Consider the following 19,579-nt stretch of genomic DNA (forward strand, 5'->3'; position numbering starts at 1 on the left):
GGTCTGTGTGTTATTAATAGAGATGAGAGTGATGTCATGTGACCTCCCAGAATCCTCCTCACCTCTCTGGTCAGGTCTGTGTTTTATTAATAGAGATGAGAGTGATGTCATGTGACCTCCCAGAATCCTCCTCACCTCTCCGGTCAGGTCTGTGTTTTATTAATAGAGATGAGAGTGATGTCATGTGACCTCCCAGAATCCTCCTCACCTCTCCGGTCAGGTCTGTGTTTTATTAATAGAGATCAGAGTGATGTCATGTGACCTCCCAGAATCCTCCTCACCTCTCCGGTCAGGTCTGTGTTTTATTAATAGAGATAAGAGTGATGTCATGTGACCTCCCAGAATCCTCCTCACCTCTCCGGTCAGGTCTGTGTTTTATTAATAGAGATCAGTGATGTCATGTGACCTCCCAGAATCCTCCTCACCTCTCCGGTCAGCAGGTAGATGATCTCCAGGGTGAGGTTTAGTATCTTCTCAGTCATGTGACTCCGGTCCTCCTCCATCCTCATTGGTGCCATCATGTGATCTATACAGGTCTCCTTGTAGACGGATAACTTTGGGAAATGAAAGTAAGAATGATTTGGATGGTATTGGTCACACAATAATAGGATGTGGATGTGAGGGGGGAATAGGAGGGTTGCTGGACATTGAAGAACTACTCCCCCCATGGGAAGACATTTTGTTTGGACTGTTTAGTGTTTACTACAATTTTGAGGTCCGGGGCCCCTTTTCTCTGTTGGGTTTGTTTGGTCTCTGAACTGGTTTTGATGAGTTTTAGATCTGCAGACAAGGAATGATAAATCTGATCCTTCCTATGACTAGTTTGCTCTGAGGCAGTGCTGTGAGGTCAATGTCGGCTCATCATGCAGGGATGGTCACTTTACATCACCCGACGCCCGGGACATGTAGTTCTGGGGGCCGGGCAAGTATTGTGTTTAATCTTTATCCCTGCTGAGGGCAAGCCTCAGGGCTCTCCTTTCAGGTGCCAGCCTCTGCCACCCCCTGTGTGTGAACCTCTCCTGTACCTGCTATGCTTCCCCGGCTCTGCCTGCCCATCTGTGGGCCCGGGTCAGCGGGTGTCGGAGGGTAGAGGGGACGGAGGACAGCGGACATGTTCACTCCCTTCTTGTCCTAACCCAGAAGTGATGTTATGACAGATTTCCCGACCATTGAGGCCGGCAAAGAATGTAATGCGATGCGATGTGCACTACATTACATCCAATGGAGTACAGGGGAGACATTGGGGGTCTTTTAGACCCTGGATGTCTCAATAAAGAGAACCTCTCATCAAAAGTCATCTCATAGAGAACTTTGTCCCCTTAAGTAAAAATGTTTTTTTTTTAATTGTAAAGAATTAAAGTTACACCCAAGTACATAACTCCTCCCTTTAAAAAATGTTGAGGCCTCCCCCCCCACATATATGCACACCCAAACATAAGAGCACACGCTGGAGGGCCTACACGTGATAACATTGATTGTGATACACGTTACATATCGCCGGTCACACCAGAATGAGAGGATAATTCTAGGAGCAGACCTCCTCCGTACTCTATACTGATGACCTAGAAGGGGCTATAAATGTGTCCCCTATAGATAATACCGGGACTAAAGGTTGTCACCATTTCAGCACACACAACTTAAGGGTTGACATGTTGGATATCTATTTACTCGCTGCAACCTCGGCTTTTATATTTTTACACATAAATGGGTCATTTATTGCTTTTTGTGACCTGAAATCAGCTTAAGTGTATTTTTTTATGAAATTTGGCATTTCCTAGACTTTGTGATAATGTTTTGTGACATAAAAATTAGAACTGCCGCTATTTTATTCTCTAAAGTCTCTACTTTCAGAAAATCAATATTTTGGGGGTTTTGTGTCATCTTCAGGATAAAATGATTTTTTAAATGTGCAAAAAATGCAAAAACGGCTCTGGGAGTGAAAGGGAAAAAGGATAAGCAGGACACTCCCCTTTCCTGAGGAGCAGCCAATCAGTTCTCATTACACTGCCAGGTCTCTCCTTAACCTGCTAGTCTCGGGGTGCGCTGCTGGAGACAGGCGGGGGAGGGGAGGAGGAGATAAACAGCGCAATGTTACACATATTACACATTTAAGTTGCTATAAAGCCCCTTTAATTTTTTAAAGCCACAAACATTCCTAAAAGAGCCTCAGATTTATATACATTTGTTGTAAATAGGAAATTACTTCTTATTACCTCCTCTGCTGCCACTTCCACCAACGTCTCCTCTATACTTCTTCCTACGTCACCTCTCATCTGGAACTTCCTGTCTGTACCTGACATCCTTTCCTGTCTGTACCTGACATCACTTCCTGTCTGTATTCCATAGAGACTTCCTATCTGCATAGAAGTGAGATCAGCACCTTGTGGAGTTCAGAGGAACTGCAGCCCCGAGATCCATCCCATAATCCCCCTTCCTGTATAATATGTACCTTACAGGGATACTACGGGAGATGAAACATTACTGAATAAAGGAAGAAGAAATAAATGTAACTCTTATGTAACCAACTGTTCAACAAACATCTCTTATTACATATAGAAAAGTCTTACAAACACAGAACACAAAATACAAATGTATAGCTAATGAGAGCGATCCCGCCAAACCTGATCCTTCTGGGGGGACAATGCAAAAATATATATCAATCCACTCATAATGACATCATCTTCTGCAGCCTATTAGCGCCCATTTCCCTCTCTATGTCTCAGCAGATCTCCTGCAGCCTATTGGCACCTATTTCTCTTTCTATGTCTCAGCAGATCTCCAGCAGCCTATTAGCACCCATTTCCCTTTCTACGTCTCAGCAGATCTCCTGCAGCCTATTAGCACCCATTTCACTTTCTACATCTCAGCGGATCTCCTGCAGCCTATTAGCTCCCGTTTTCCTCTCTATGTCTCAGCAGATCTCCCGCAGCCTATTAGCGCCCATTTCCCTCTCTATGTCTCAGCAGATCTCCCGCAGCCTATTAGCTCCCATTTCCCTTTCTATGTCCCAGCAGATCTCCTGCAGACAATTAGCGCCCATTTCCCCATTAGAGAATACAATGGGGGTAATTCCATTTTTTTGTGATGAACTTTTTATTGATTTTTCAAACTTTACAACAAGCAGTCACAAAGGTAAATGTAAAATAAAAGCAGAGAGGGAGAGAAGGCTGATAAAGCAGCTCATCGATGAGAGGTACATAAGAACATACAATGTCAATACAAAACAGTGACATGGCCATCAATCACAAACGATCGGAGCAGACAGATCGGTGTCATAGGTGTCCCGTAGGTCCTGAACTGCCTCCAGCGCAGGGACAGTAGCAGGGTGTAAAGCAGGTAGGTACTCCAACTTTCTCATTTCTGCTCTGACCTTCATCAGTGCCGGTAACATGGGGGACATAGAAGACAGCCAATGCATGGGAATGGTTCTCCTGGCTGCCCTCAGAATGTAGGTGGAAAGTTTCCTTGCATATTTAGAGAGACCCAAAAAGGTAGACCCAACAGAAAGTAAATGGGCTCAAAAGGGACAGGAGCCAGGAAAAGTAACCACAATGGGGTAAGGACCTCCCCCAAAAGGGCGCAATGGACCGGCAATCCCAAAAAATGTGGAAAAGAGTGTCAGTTTCTGTCCCACAACACCAGCAAACAGAAGAAACATTCGGGTTACTATCATGGAGAACCTCAGGGGTCCGATACCAAAACATCGGGGTCTTAGAAGGATTTTCTGTACACATTACACACATAGAAGATTTAGAAGAGGCCTCCCAAATCCTACTCCATTGATCCAACCCAATATCACATTGAAGGAAACGGGACCATTTACACATATAAAGGTGAGAACCAATAGAAAAAGGGCATCTACAAGCAATGTATACGTAGCGGAAATGATGTCCCGGTGGTGTGGGCCTTGGATGCAGATATGCTCTAAAGGGGTAGGTTGTTCAAGAGTCAGAGAAGAGGCTTTGGAGGCAAAAATGTGTTGTATCTGTAGATAAACAAAATACTGATGGGGTGGAATACGAGCAGCTTTTTGAATGTCAGGGAAGGATTTAAGGTTGTGAATTACGGGATTGACCAAATGTTGCATTTGGAATAGATTAACCTTAGCCCAAGGATGGACTCGACCAATGGCCAGACTATCTGGGAGACTTGGATTAAAAACTATGTTGGTCAAGGGGGAAAACGTAGAGCCTAGGATGAATCTAACCCTACACCTCCATATAGACAACATAAACTGCATGGGTCCTAATATGAGAGGAGAGGTAGTGCGGGCTGTGACAAAATAAGTCCCCCTCATTCCCTCTTTACACCAAGTCATGGCCAGACATGCACGCCTCGGTTAGCTAGTGGCTGTGGCCGTGTGCATGTGGGTGGGATCTGTGACAGCCTCTGATGACTCCTCTGTCATCCAATAAAGCTGATGGACCTCTGATGTCTTCCTTGTCCTACGATGAAGCTGATGGACCTCTGATGTCTCCCTTGTCCTCTGATAAAGTTGATGGACCTCTGATGACTTCCGTGTCCTCCAATAAAGCTGATGGAACTCTGATGTGTCCCTTGTCTTACGATGAAGCTGATGGACCTCTGATGTCTCCCCTGTCCTCTGATGAAGCTGATAGACCTTTGATTTCTCCTCTGTCCTCTGATGAAGCTAATGGACCTCTGATGTCTCCCCTGTCTCCAATGAGACTGTTGGACCTCTGATGTCTGCCTATCCTCTGATGAAGCTGATGGACCTCTGATGACTCCCCTGCCCTCTGATAAAGCTGATGGACCTCTGATGTCTGCCTATCATCTGATGAAGCTGATGGACCTCTGATGACTCCCCTGCCCTCTGATAAAGCTGATGGACCTCTGATGTCTCCCTTGTTCTACAATGAAGCTGATGGACATTTTGATGTCTCCCCTGTTCTCAGATGAAGCTGATAGACCTCTAATGTCTCTCCTGTCATCTGATGAAGCTGATGGACCTCTGATGTCTCCCCATCCTCTGATATCCACCAGTCAATGTTCACTGAAGGAAGGGGGATCCAGGAGCGAACATTCACTAAAGGAAGGGGAGATCCTGGAGCGAATGCTCACTCCAGGAGGGAGAAATCCAGGAGTGAACGTTCACCATGGGAAGTGGAAATCCAGGAGTAAATGTTCAATGAAAGAAGGTGAGATCCAGGAGAGAATGTTCACTAATCTCCCACCCCTCTAACTGGCATCACCCCCTGTGCCGATCCTAGGTGTGCCTGGAGGAGAGCAGAAGAATGACTGTTGTGTCAGACTTCTCCCTTCTAACCCCCGACACCAGAAGCCCAATAGGCAAACACTGCGCCCAACTGATGCTTAATAGCTACTTTCCAAGGTACAGCTATTCCCTCCCACACCATGCAATATAGAGGCCTGAATACGCATGCGCGTGCCCGTATGGCACCAGTAACTTCAGTCTCTTGGTAACAGGATGAATGTTGGGGTCTTCAGCGAGACACTTTCATTGGTGCACTTACACTCCTATGGTAAAGTATCATTGTAATCCCGTGGCAGGATTTGTATAGCAAAGCAAACACTGTGTCTGTATAGCAGGACCATCTACACAACCCAGTGCCTGGTGAGTATGGGAGAAGTGTCATGTCTCTGTGTGCCGTGTTCCTGTCATCTGCCAGGGGGCAAAATCCCTCTCACCAGATCCTGGGACTAAGGCCCAAACCATGGTCCTGGAAATGACCGGCTCCTGTGGTCACCTCACGATGAGCCCTTCACACTGTCGGTGTAGGCACTGTACTGTAGGCCACATCTCTCAGGTTGGATGTTCCCTGACTGATGCAGATACCTAAACATGGAGTGAACTGACCCTGAGCACTTCTCTGCCAGGTCCAGACTGTCTCCTGCCACATGCAGACTGCCTCCCCTCAGGAAAAACAAGATGGAGTCCTTCACTCTCCTCACTAAGCATGCTGGTCTCTGTAGTTCCATCCCTCATATCAGCCTATCAGGCCATTTCTGTTCAGGACTGCAAATTCCACAATGCTTTGCAGCTGCACCTCCTGCTTGAGAAAGTCCCCGTCATTGGCTCCTTTAATACCTCTTCTGATTGGCTCTCTCTGTATTACAGTCTGAGAGGAGAAGGGAGGGGCTGAAATCCCTGACTGCCTTGTGTGTATCCAGTGCCAGTGTCAGATTTCACAGGAGATGCCAGTCAGCAGGTTACAGCAGTCACAGATAGGAGTCATTTCCTCCCTACACAAGGATCTACAGTCCATACACACCCAGCACAAGGCCGGGGCCACACTACCAGACGCTTCTCGGGGCTGCAGTTCCTCTGAGCTCCACAAGGTGGGGATCTCACTTCTGCCCAGACAGGAAGTGTCTATGGAAGACAGGAAGTGATGTCAGGTACAGACAGGAAGTGTCTATAGAAGACATACAGGAAATGATGTCAGGCACAGACAGGAAGTGATGTCAGGCACAGACTGGAAGTTCCGGGTGAGAGCTGAGTTGGGAGGAAGAAGAGAGGAGACGTTGCTGGAAGTGGCAGCAGAGGAGGTAATAAGATGTTATTTCCTATTTACACCCAGTAACCCCCCATCATGTCCGTCCTCTTCCTCCATAGTCATGTCCGTCCTCTTCCCCCATAGTCACGTCTGTCCTCTTCCTCCATAGTCACTGTGATGTCTTATCTCCAGCAGATGATGATACACACATATATAGTGTGGGAACCCAGATTAACCCCTTCAGGGGCAGAACATTTACCCACTTCCGGGGCCAGAACATTCCCCTCATTGTGGTGATGTGTCACCTTCTCACCTCATCAGTCTATACCAAAGGATTATACCACTTTTAAAAGTGGTGGGGGATGGAGAATCCTATGACATCACACTGACCTCACAGCTCCTCCTCCCAATGTCCCTCCATCCAGAGTCAGAGAATCCTATGACATCACACTGACCTCACAGCTCCTCCTCCCAATGTCCCTCCATCCAGAGTCAGAGAATCGTATGACATCGCACTGACCTCACAGCTCCTCCTCCCAATGTCCCTCCATCCAGAGTCAGAGAATCGTATGACATCACACTGACCTCACAGCTCCTCCTCCCAATGTCCCTCCATCCAGAGTCAGAGAATCCTATGACATCACACTGACCTCACAGCTCCTCCCAATGTCCCTCCATTTGGCTCTTTCTTTTTATTCTATGGTATTAGAATGTGGGGACCCTTGGCATCCTCATAAGCAAAACAGAACTGTTGGTCCTGCGTTGTGTATAATGACGTCAGAATTCCTTATACCCTGCGTAGTGTGGGGGTCCAGTGGGGGGGAATTATACCTCAGCCTGAAGTGGGGCTTTAATAAAATGGAGACCTGAATGGAGAGGTGAGGAGGATTCTGGGAATATCATTTGATGTGACTATTTGTGTTCAGATGTAGAGTTTTCCTCCTGTGAAGTCTGGAGATCATATGACATCACATTGCCTCCACCTCCCTCCCTGATAGAAGAGAGAAAGAAGAAGAAGATTCTAGAAGTCACCAGAGAGATCACTGAGCTGCTGACAGGAGAGGTGAGCGGTGCCGGGAATTCTGGGACATTCTCCAGTAACAGACAAGGGATGTGTCTGGATGGTGACTGTATCATTGTGTGTGTCAGGTTCCTATAAGGTGTCAGGGTGTCACTGTCTATTTCTCCATGGAGGAGTGGGAGTATTTAGAAGGACACAAGGATTTCTACAAGGACGTCATGATGGACAATCAGCCGCCCCTCACATCACCGGGTAAGAGGAGACTTTATTGTAAAGGAGAGAGCAGTACGGAGGATCCACCTAGATCCCCCATCATCTGATAAACACATAGAAACAATGGATTCAGTCAGTGTGTGTGTTTCCTACAGATGGATCCAGTCATGGGAACCCACCAGAGAGATGTCCCCGTCCTCTGTATTCCCGGGATTCCACACAGGAAGGTCACACCATCCCTCACCATCATCAGGTAGATGATGACAATTATTGGTAGTTGTGATTTATACACAGCATGTTTGTTACAATGAATGTTTTATTATATCTTTCAGAGTGGAATCCTCGATGATTATATTATTGTTGTTAAAGAAGAGTATAAAGAGGAGGATGAGGAGTATGGAGTGATGGAGGAGTTTTCAGAAGGACACAAGGATATGATGGAGCCACCTAATACCAGGAACCCACCAGAGAGATGTCCCCATCCTCTGTATTCCCGGGATTCCACACAGGAAGGTCACACCATCCCTCATTGTTACAAGGTTGGTGGGATGGAGAATCTAGAACATGGACTTGTAAAGGTGATGTGTTGATATTTTCTGTGAATTAATATATTTTATAGATGATATGAAGGTTTTAAGTGATGTCACAATATTAAAGCTTATATTTTACAGATGTTATTGCTGATCTGTCTCTTGTTTTAGAGTGAAGATCTGATAAATATAGAATTTGAGGTGAAAGCAGAAGAAGAAGAGGCGTATGTGAGGGATGATCAGCAGTCTATGGAGGAGGATGGAATAACGGGGACATTTATAGAGGAGGACACTCCTACAGAGATCAGCACAGGTGGGTCATGAACACTAAATCCATTCCTCCACCCATACTGCTCACTGATTGGTCCAGAGTAGGGCGGGGACTGGGTGATATCAGCCTGTAATCCCCTGGTCACTTTCCTGAGCTGTGTTCCCCGTCCTGTATTCCTGGATTTCTCTCGGATAATCTTCCTTCTCTGTGCTGCAGACACAATTTATGTATCTAGACTGGATTTATGGAGGTTCTGGGGTTCAGCTGGCAGCAAAATGTTGATTTTCACCATAAATGTTACTAGACCTAGGCACCTGGGGTGTGTGTCTTGTATCTGCTTCCCCATTAGTGGGTCTAGCAAGTTTACTGAGAGAGCAATGTCCCAGGGTTCCTTGCTCTGTGCTCAGCTGGCTGTTCTGGGTGGAGGGATATGACTGTATAGTCTCAGACCCAAGTCAAGACCCCAGAGTGCAGTCTGACCCTTACACTGTATAATTTATATTGCACATTACATACTCCGGACCCCTGCACTATATACTGCACTACCCTAATATTTGTATCCTATATAAAAAGCTGTACAATACATTATTTTAAACCCATTTCCTCCCAGCTGGACATTTTATATCGGATGATGTGATTGGAGCACAGACTTTTACATGGTGATAATAATGTGATAACATCCTACAACTTTGGACCCTTAAACAGAAAGTGATAATGAGGGAGGAGTCAATACCCCAATGATGGTGGTCTTCAGGATCAGTCCAGTCTTCATCTTGGTTGTTCTCCCCCCCATCCTCACTCATGTGCCATGAGTCACTGCAATTTTATATTATTTTATTTATTTCAGGTACTTTATATAGTGCAATCAACTTACGCAGCGCTTTACATTCACATCGGTCCAAAACCCTCAAGGGGTGTACAATCTAAGGTCCCTAACTTACATTCATACATACACATACTAAGGAACAATTTAGACAGGAGCCAATTAACCTACCAGCATGTCTTTGGAGTGTGGGAGGAAACCGGAGTACCTGGAGGAAACCCATGCAGGCACAGGGAGAACATGTAAACTACAGGCAGGTGGTGCCATGGTTGGGATTTGAACCGGCGACACTAGTACTGCCAGGCAGAAGTGCTAACCACTGAGCCACTGTGCTGCCCTAATTCTTATGCAGCACAACTCCCATAGACTTCAATGTAAAGTCACCAGTACGTTGTGTTTTTCTTAATTGCTGCACATTTTCTGCTACTTCTGAAGCATGATGTGTTTTGTTTTTTTTTAACCCTGACCTCTTCTCCCTGGTCATCCTTGCTTTCTAAAAACGTTCTCCCTAGTATATCCCATTCTCACCTGAATGTAGCATAAACACATATTCCCATTTATTTTTTGTGTGTGTTTTTCATGTGTAATCTGGGTTGTTCCTCCTTAGCAGAAAAGTCTAATAAATCCTCAGTCTCTGGAATTGCTGAAAATCCAGGGCACCGGCTTGCAGCACTTCGGTGGGTAACTCATAATCCATCCCATCCATGGGTGTTGGCCATACTGATGAGTAGTCTTTTATATGCTTGTTCCACCCCCCATTCCTGAAGGCCTAGAAACTCCATATCTTCCTGTGCCCAGCGCACTTCTGAGATGTTCAGCATGTAGTCCCTGTAATCCATGATTTCCTCCAAATGCCATTCCAGATCATTCCTGAAGTCAGGATCCTGTGACAGCCTCCAGTACAACAGCCCCAAGCCATCATAGCCAAAGCCTTCCATCAGGCTGTTGTCTTCTGTCCGAGGGCACCCCTGGGCTACATGCCAGCGGAAGGCTCTGAAGCTCTCAATCAGCAGTATTTCTGCTTGGACCAGCCTTCTAACCCAACTGTCCACTCCTTGTGCAGCTGTTCCCCCAATAACAGCACCCACACTTCATACTGCGACCAGTACCTGTCCTGGATGGAGAGGAGACTTACCTTGGCAGCGCTGCTCTCAGTCTAGCTCTTCCTTCCACAGCTGCCAGCGGACAGAGTCATCTCATCCCTGCAGGACCTGCACTGGCACTGGTCCTCTGTGCTGCATCCGCATCTCTTGCACCCTCCTTACGTATTCCTCTTCCATGGCGGCTGGTGTCCATACCTCTCCTCTTCTGCTAACCGGACCTCAGATCCCAGTGGTGGTTTGGATGTCCCAGACTGCAGGAAACATCCCACTGCTTGTCACTAAATGTGACGGAATGCCTATCACCCCAAATGGGTGATTCCATCATAGAACCACTTCCTCACCTCCAGGACATAGGCCCAAGGTATTGTAGCCGGGCATTGCACCCAAGACTAGACGAGACTAGCTTAGATGTCAAACAAGAACGACTTTACTGAACAGAAATACAGTTTTTATACACTCCAGAAATAGGGGCAGTGCCAACAAATAGTATCCATCAGGATAAACATCCCACACTGGTTAGATAACGAGGTGAAGCTGACATCGGTCTAATCCTATCATGTGGGCACCTCCAGAAGGACCTCCATCAGGATAAACATCCCACACTGGTTAGATAACGAGGTGAGGCTGACATCGGTCTAATCCTATCATGTGGGCACCTCCAGAAGGACCTCCATCAGGATAAACATCCCACACTGGTTAGATAACGAGGTGAGGCTGACATTGGTCTAATCCTATCATGTAGGCACCTCCAGAAGGACCTCCATCAGGATAAACATCCCACACTGGTTAGATAACGAGGTGAAGCTGACATCGGTCTAATCCTATCATGTAGGCACCTCCAGAAGGACCTCCATCAGGATAAACATCCCACACTGGTTAGATAACCAGGTGAAGCTGACATCGGTCTAATCCTATCATGTGGGCACCTCCAGAAAGACCTCCATCAGGATAAACATCCCACACTGGTTAGATAACGAGGTGAAGCTGACATCGGTCTAATCCTATCACGTGGGCACCTCCAGAAGGACCTCCATCAGGATAAACATCCCACACTGGTTAGATAACGAGGTGAAGCTGACATCGGTCTAATCCTATCACGTGGGCACCTCCAGAAGGACCTCCATCAGGATAAACATCCCACACTGGTTAGATAACGAGGTGAAGCTGACATCGGTCTAATCCTATCACGTGGGCACCTCCAGAAGGACCTCCATCAGGATAAACATCTCACACTGGTTAGATAACGAGGTGAAGCTGACATCGGTCTAATCCTATCACGTGGGCACCTCCAGAAGGACCTCCATCAGGATAAACATCCCACACTGGTTAGATAACGAGGTGAAGCTGACATCGGTCTAATCCTATCATGTAGGCACCTCCAGAAGGACCTCCATCAGGATAAACATCCCACACTGGTTAGATAACGAGGTGAAGCTGACATCGGTCTAATCCTATCACGTAGGCACCTCCAGAAGGACCTCCATCAGGATAAACATCCCACACTGGTTAGATAACGAGGTGAAGCTGACATCGGTCTAATCCTATCATGTGGGCACCTCCAGAAGGACCTCCATCAGGATAAACATCCCACACTGGTTAGATAACGAGGTGAAGCTGACATCGGTCTAATCCTATCATGTAGGCACCTCCAGAAGGACCTCCATCAGGGTAAACATCCCACGCTGGTTAGATAATGAGGTGAAGCTGACATCGGTCTAATCCTATCATGTAGGCACCTCCAGAAGGACTTCCCAACAGACAAACAATAGGTGACTCCATTAACAATGCACACCTAGGAGGCACACACTGGGAGAAAGACACATCACACCTTAATAAACAGATTCCAGCAAGAGTCCTCAGCATCAGGTTGTTTTACTGATTATATCAACATCTTCTTAGAGTCTCTGAGTCTAGGAAGGAGGGGGATTGAAAACAGTCAATTCTAGTTTGGGGACAGGGACCCCAAATCTGTATGTTGGTCCTCCAGTTCTCAGAGTCTGTGTGTTTTGGGGAGATATGGACTTGAGTCCCAAGTAAGCTACTCCAAAGGTCCCCCCAGGCACACACCAAAGAATAGAGCCCCCTCAGACACCAGGGCCATGGTCAGTAGGCAAGAGGCCAGCCTGTAGTCCCCTCCAAAAGCCCATGTCCCGGTTGGGTCTGTCACAGTGGGAACTTACATTTCGGCTATGCTCAGGTGTGAATGGAATGTGCTTGGGACTTTATAATCCCTTCGATGTTTGCTTTGAAGTAGCATCATGTTTCTGGAAAGTCGTGTACAAAGTCATGATGGAAGTCACCCATCTAGACCAAGCTGCCTGATGTGGGCGGAGTCCTGTTTGGGGAAACCAATCAGCTTCTGTCTAGTAATCCTCTTTGTCTTTGTATTTTAGTCCATGGCCGGGAGATGAGGAAAACCTCAGAGGATTGTCTCACTTTGTCTCCAGACTGGAAAGTAGAAGATGAGGACATCATACAGTATATTCTAGGAGAAAACCCGCCTCCCTCCAATGTCCATCAGGCCCCACCCAGTGTAGATGGACCATCGGATTCCTCGTATCCTGAGGAACCTCAGACTATGCGGGACCGGGCCGGCCTTCCAACAGGGAAGAGCTTCTCCTGTACTGAGTGTGGAAAAGGTTTCCGTTCTAAATATGGTCTTAATGTCCATATAAGATCTCACACAGGTGAGAAGCCGTATTCCTGTCCTAAGTGCGGGAAATGTTTTTTAAGGAAGTCCCAACTTTACAGACATCAGAGGTTTCACACAGGTGAGAAGCCATATTCCTGTTCTGAGTGTGGGAAATGTTTTGTACTAAAATCAGATGTTGTCACCCATCAAAGGCGTCACACGGGGGAAAAACCGCACTCCTGTCCTGACTGTGGGAAATGTTTTTTAAGAAAGTTCCAACTTTACAGACATCAGAGGTTTCACAAGGGGGAGAAGCCGTATTCCTGTTCTGTGTGCGGGAAATGTTTTGTAGTAAAATCAGATCTTGTCACACATGAAAGGATTCACAAGGGGGAAAAACCATACGCCTGTCCTGAGTGCGGGAAATGTTTTTCAGACAAGTCCTTTTATCACAAACATCAGAGATCTCACACAGGAGAAAAGCCATATTCCTGTCCTGAGTGCGGGAAATGTTTTTCATGGAAGTCCAGTCTGAACAGACATCAGAGATATCACACGGTTGAGAAGCCGTATTCCTGTCCTAAGTGCAAGAAATGTTTTTTAGACACTTCAGATTTTTACACACATCAGCGATCTCACAAAGGGGAGAAGCCACTTTCCTGTTCTGAGTGTGGGAAATGTTTTTCATTTAAGTCCCATCTTGACACACATCAGAGATCTCACTCAGGAGAGAAGCCGTATTCCTGTCCTGAGTGTGGGAAATGTTTTTCAGACAAGTCCAATCTTTACAGACATCAGAGGTCTCACACAGGGGAAAAGCCATTTTCCTGTCCTGAGTGCGGGAAAAGTTTTTTACAGAAGTCTGATCTTTACAAACATCGGAAATTGCACACAGGGGAGAAACCGTATTCCTGTCCTGAGTGCGGGAAATGTTTTTCACAGAAGTCCTATCTTTCTGGACATCAGAGATCTCACAAGGGGAAGAAGCCGCGTTCCGGACATGAGTGAGGGAAATGTTTCTCACTGAAGTCCTGTCTTCCTGTACATCAGGGGTCCCACACAACCTGGAGGTGTATTAGTGCCTTGAGTGTGGGAAATGTTTTCTAGATGAATGTTGCTGGACATCCCAGCTATCATGTGGGGAAGAAGCACACCCTGATATACACCTCAGATATACTCCATGGCTGATCTTCATCATGGAAGAAACAGTTCATAAGGAGATCAGATGTCCCCAAAGACATGGATGAAGTGTGGGACCGGGTTGGCCATTGATGGCAGAAGAAGAATAACAATGGAGTCCTGACCTTTCATTGGCTGAGTATATTTTGTGGTGGGAGATTTTGCATTCTATTTGTAAAAAATATTTAATTGAACAGATGTGACCGGCATTCGCCCAGCTGTGATGAATATTGGATGTATTTTATCTCTTAGATTGTAAGCTCTGAGGATCAGGCCCTCCTATCCCTCTTGTATTTATCTGTATTGTTGCTGTATTGTCTCCCATTATATTGTAAAGTGCTGAGCAAACTGTTGGCGCCATAAATCCTGTATAATAATAATAATTTCATACTCTGATTTATTCCAGCTAGTGGCCAGAATGCAGTTTTGTTTTATTTTTACTCTGAGTTCATTTTAGGAAAAATCCCCCATTTTGGTCACTAGATGGAGCTGATGATCATAAGAAATCACTGTGTTAAAGTATGTCCAGAATTTGTCATGGCGGATGAATGATCATCACGTTTGTCCAACAAATGTTCTTTAGGTAGTTAGTTTTTTTCTTCAGGCACGGTGTCATACTAATCCCTGAGATCATACTCCTGCAGGTATGAGTACATCAGACATAGAAGGACAAAAGTCCAATAAACCAACAATATTCAACCAGTCATTGATTTAATATGGAAAATACCACATTTGGCCTTTAGATGGCGCTATGTTTTTTAGCAATACTCTCTATCTAGTGGCACATGTGGTATTTTCCATTTTAAATCAATGGAGATCATTCGACCAGCAAATATCCTAATAACAGCCATCATTCCCCCAGTCACACAGAAGGAATGGACACGCACTCATGCCAGATAAATTGTTATGACATCTTTTATGAATGGACCCCTAAATGTAAAGTGATTCTTTTTATTTTTTTATTGCATTTTACAAAATGTAATTGTTCATCAAAATTGAAAAAAAGAACATGAAGGAAAAATAAAAGTAATTAAAAAAATAAACTCCTCCATTATGTTGATGATCAATGACCAGCAGGATGATGAAGAGAAGACTCCGGCCTGCAATGTGCACTCATCTTACTTGGACAGCAGACATATTATAGTAATGTACAACCAAGACAGCCAACAAAGTGCTGAACGTAACAACAACATCTGTATATTCAACCGAGATATAAAGGAAGAGGTGACAAAAGGAGGTTCAGATCCATTCACACCACAAACCAATGCAGTCACCAGTCATTCCAAGGGAGATCAGGTGACCTGATGATGATGATGATTTCCTGTGTCCTCTGGAATGCCCGCTCTGTCTGTAACAATCTCACCTCTGTAGATGACCTTTTTATCACAAACTCCTTTAACTTGCTTGCAGTTACAGAAACCTGACTTCATGAATCTGACTCTCCCTCTCCTGCTGCCCTCTCCCATGGTGGTCTCCTCTGGACTCTCTCTCCCAGGCCTAGTGGACGGAAAGGAGGTGGAGTAGGAATCCTCCTATCCCCTCAAAGCACTTTTCAGGTCCTCCATTCACCTCCCTCTCTGTCCCTCTCCTCATTTGAAGTTCACTGTATTTGTCTGTTCTCTCCAGTTTCTTTAAGAATTTTTGTGATCTATTGTCCTCCTGGACCGATATCCAGCTTCCTTGATGACTTCCCTGCCAGGCTGCCTTACTTTCTCTCTTCTGAAATTCCCACAATCATTCTTGGTGACATCAACATCCCTGTTAATTGTAACACTTCTGCTACCTCTAAACTTCTGAGCATAACCACTTCTTTTGACCTAAAACAATGGACGCATGCTTCTACTCACTCCAATGGTAACTGCCTCCACCTTGTATTCTCCTACCTATGCACTCCTTGCATCCTCACCAACTTCCCTCTTCCTCTCTCTGATCCCTTATCAGCTTCACTTTCTCCCTGGCTTCCTCCTCCTTGTCTTCCAACTACCAGTTACCCGTAGAAACCTTCGTTATCTTAACCCTTCACTTCTTTTTTTGGCAACAGATTGTCTCTATGACAAAATCTCAGTCATGTCCTTCCCCAACCTGGCCACTTCTGTATACAACAGTTCACTGTCATCCACCGTGGACACATTGGCCCCCCTCACTACACACAGAATTAGGCCCCGACTGCTACAGCCCTGGCAAACAGACAATACCAGATGCCTCAAAACACGTAGCCGTGCTCTTGAGCTTTTATGGCGTAAGACTAGGACCCAGCAAGACTTCGACCAATATAAATCTGCCCTTCAAAAATACAATTCTTGTCTCCACACTGCCAAACAGACCTAGTTTATCACTCTCATTACCACCCTCTCATGCAATCCCCGTCAACTCTTTTCTACCTTTAACTCTCTGCTTTGTCCTTCTCTACCTCCACCCCCTAACTCACTCACTGCCCAGGAGATCGCTAATCACTTCAAAAATAAGAATGATACAATTTGTGATGAGATCTCCACTGTACAGATATCTCACCCTACACTCCTTGTCCACCAGACATCTCCCTCACCCTACACTCCTTGTCCACCAGACATCTCCCTCACCCTACACTCCTTGTCCACCAGACATCTCCCTCACCCTACACTCCTTGTCCACCAGACATCTCCCTTACCCTACACTCCTTGTCCACCAGACATCTCCCTCACCCTACACTCCTTGTCCACCAGACATCTCCCTCACCCTACACTCCTTGTCCACCAGACATCTTCCTCACCCTACACTCCTTGTCCACCAGACATCTTCCTCACCCTACACTCCTTGTCCACCAGACATCTTCCTCACCCTACACTCCTTGTCCACCAGACATCTCCCTCACCCTACACTCCTTGTCCACCTGCACAATCTATACTTCCCTTGTTCAACCCAGCTACTATAGAGGAGGTTGGTAAACTGTTTTCTAAAGCCCACCTAACCACCTGCCCCCTGGACCCTGTTCCCTCGTGAATACTAAGGTCACCCTCTGGCTCTATCCTTCATTCTTTAACTCATATCTTCAATCTCTCCCTTTCTACTGGCATCTTCCTCAACTCTCTAAAACATGCGCTAGTCACCTCCATACTTAAAAAAGCCTCACTGGACCTCACCAATCTTGGCAACCTAAGACCCATCTCCTTACTCCCTTTTGCCTCCAAACTCCTTGAACGTCTAGTCTACAACCGACTGGGCTGCCACCTTATTGAATATAACCTTCTGGATCCCCTTCAGTCTGGATTTCACCCATAACACTCCACAGAAACTGCTCTCCTAAAACTCACAAACGACTTACTAACCACTAAAACCAAATAATATTTCATCATAAATCTTGGCCAAAATTGATTCCGTTACCTTTTTAGTAAAAAAAAAAGACCCAAATTAGTTTATAACCAAAAATTATAACTTTTAAACATTTTTTTTTACATTTTTAAATTATTATTTATGGTTTTTTTTTACCTACTGTCACCCTAGTATTACAGCGTCACCATGGTGACACTGTACTACTTGTGGGGGATAATGAAGATTTTTTTTTTTACACTGATTATTTTACACCCATAAAGGCTGTAAAAGCAATCATTTCTCCTTCACTCTGGCTGCATTCTTGCAGCCATTGATAAATACTGTGTGAGCTGTGATTGGTCACAGCTTGTCACATGGTACAAGGCTGTTGTGAATAGCCCTGTACTATGTGACCTCTGTGATCATTCACAGATTTCACACATAGTAAGCAATGATGTCAGAAGTGACATCTTGCTTACTACTCTGCATGTGCTCACTGATTGGCCAATCAGTGATCACATGATTGGCACCTCACACAGAGGTCCCATACGACGATCGGTGTTCCACTGTGTCTGGAGGACACAGCGGGCACCGGATCGCGTTGCTGCGTGCTCCCAGGGAGCGTGAACAAGCAGGGGGCGGGGAGGCTGTTTATAAACAGCCAGCTGCCCCTGCACTGCCTGTTCTGTCTCTCCAATCTAAGCATTGATAGTGTGATCTCTGTAACTTAAAGTTGTGATGAGATAGCTATAACTTCAACCTCAGCTGGATACCACAGTCAGTGACTCAATCAATAAGACATCTTGTAGATCTTGTGAAGTTTATTCCATAAACTGAGAGAATCTTACAACAATGAACATTCGATAGGTCAAAAGATCATAATGTTTCCTGCTCCATGACATGAGGCTAGAGCTGCAATGCATTCCTGGGAAAGGGGGAGGGCTATCTATACAACATTAACTAAACCAAAGGAAAGGGAGGAGCAGAGAAAAAATATAGAAAACACTTAAAGGCATATGACAGTCATGTGAAACATGACACTGCCACCATCTGGCTGTTTATATACAACGGCCGGATGGGAGGTGGTTAAGAGTCTAGATCAGATCTCTGAGGATTTGTCTGACTGTAAAGGGATAAAATCAACTTTAGAAATGAGAATGTGAAAAGCTGAGCATTGCGAATACCCATCTCCAGCATGAGGTAGATGTCCAAAACCGCGCAAATCAGCAATTGGTACCGGAGACACAGGAGCTAAAAGCCAGCAGTACAAGGGTTACACCTTCTACTTGGCAGACTACAAATGTCATTGAACCCTTTAGCAGCTCACACCCAGACCATTCTATGAGGCCTAAAATTGTAATCCCATTAAAATCAGAGGCTTCAGAATCTGAGAGTAACTACAGTGACCCCCCAGATGAGGATGAAATGCCTTCCAGTAGGGAACATTATCTTCCTAAATTAAGACCCATCTCACTTCATAAACACCCCAAAAGTGAGAGAAAATCCCAGAGGCCTGTGTATGATACCACCAAAGTGATACCATTCCTAACAGAAACTGTGGGCCTCTTTACTAAGAAAGGATCCCTTCTATAATTGATCACACAGAAACCTACGAGGAGGCGATGATGACCCGAAGTTTGAATTCTGACAAACAGAAAACTGAATTTGTCCCATGGGTGTCTCAGCCAAAGCACAGGAATTTCTTTACCTTCCTCAGAGACACGGGTGTAATAAGATGGTCTGAAGTGGTATCAGAAATAAAAGCAGAATTTGGTCCCTACCGCTCAGCTACTGCTGATAAAAGAGACATTTTGACTTTAAAATGTCGGCCAAATCAAAGTCCCCGAGAGTTTTTGTCAGTTCTCAAGAATGTCTACAGCCTGGCTGAAAAAGATCCTGATTATGACAGCCCTGAATGTGTCCAATTGTTTTATGATGCTTTGCCAAATAAAAAAGAAATGATTTTGGCCCGAGATGACAATCCCAGAAAAACTCTGGATTGGCTACTGACAGAGAGGACCGCCCTCTACGCTGGATTAC

General features: G+C 45.5%; 2 protein-coding genes across 2 annotated transcripts in view; one reads left to right on the forward strand and one right to left on the reverse strand.

The window, feature by feature from the left end:
• The window catches only part of LOC149451523 (uncharacterized), a 44,627-nt gene that overhangs the window by 10,234 nt on the left and 14,814 nt on the right, over positions 1-19,579 (reverse strand). The gene's annotated exons all lie outside the window — the stretch shown is intronic.
• Positions 12,110-15,880, forward strand: LOC149451524 (uncharacterized). Its single transcript, XM_089690588.1, has one exon. The coding sequence runs from the start codon at positions 12,848-12,850 to the stop codon at positions 14,078-14,080; it is 1,233 nt and encodes a 410-aa protein (XP_089546714.1). The 5' UTR covers positions 12,110-12,847; the 3' UTR covers positions 14,081-15,880.

This window comes from Staurois parvus, unplaced genomic scaffold (genome assembly GCF_062004578.1).
Source record: "Staurois parvus isolate SC_StPar_1 unplaced genomic scaffold, SC_StPar_1.0 ptg000534l, whole genome shotgun sequence".
NCBI lineage: Eukaryota > Metazoa > Chordata > Amphibia > Anura > Ranidae > Staurois > Staurois parvus.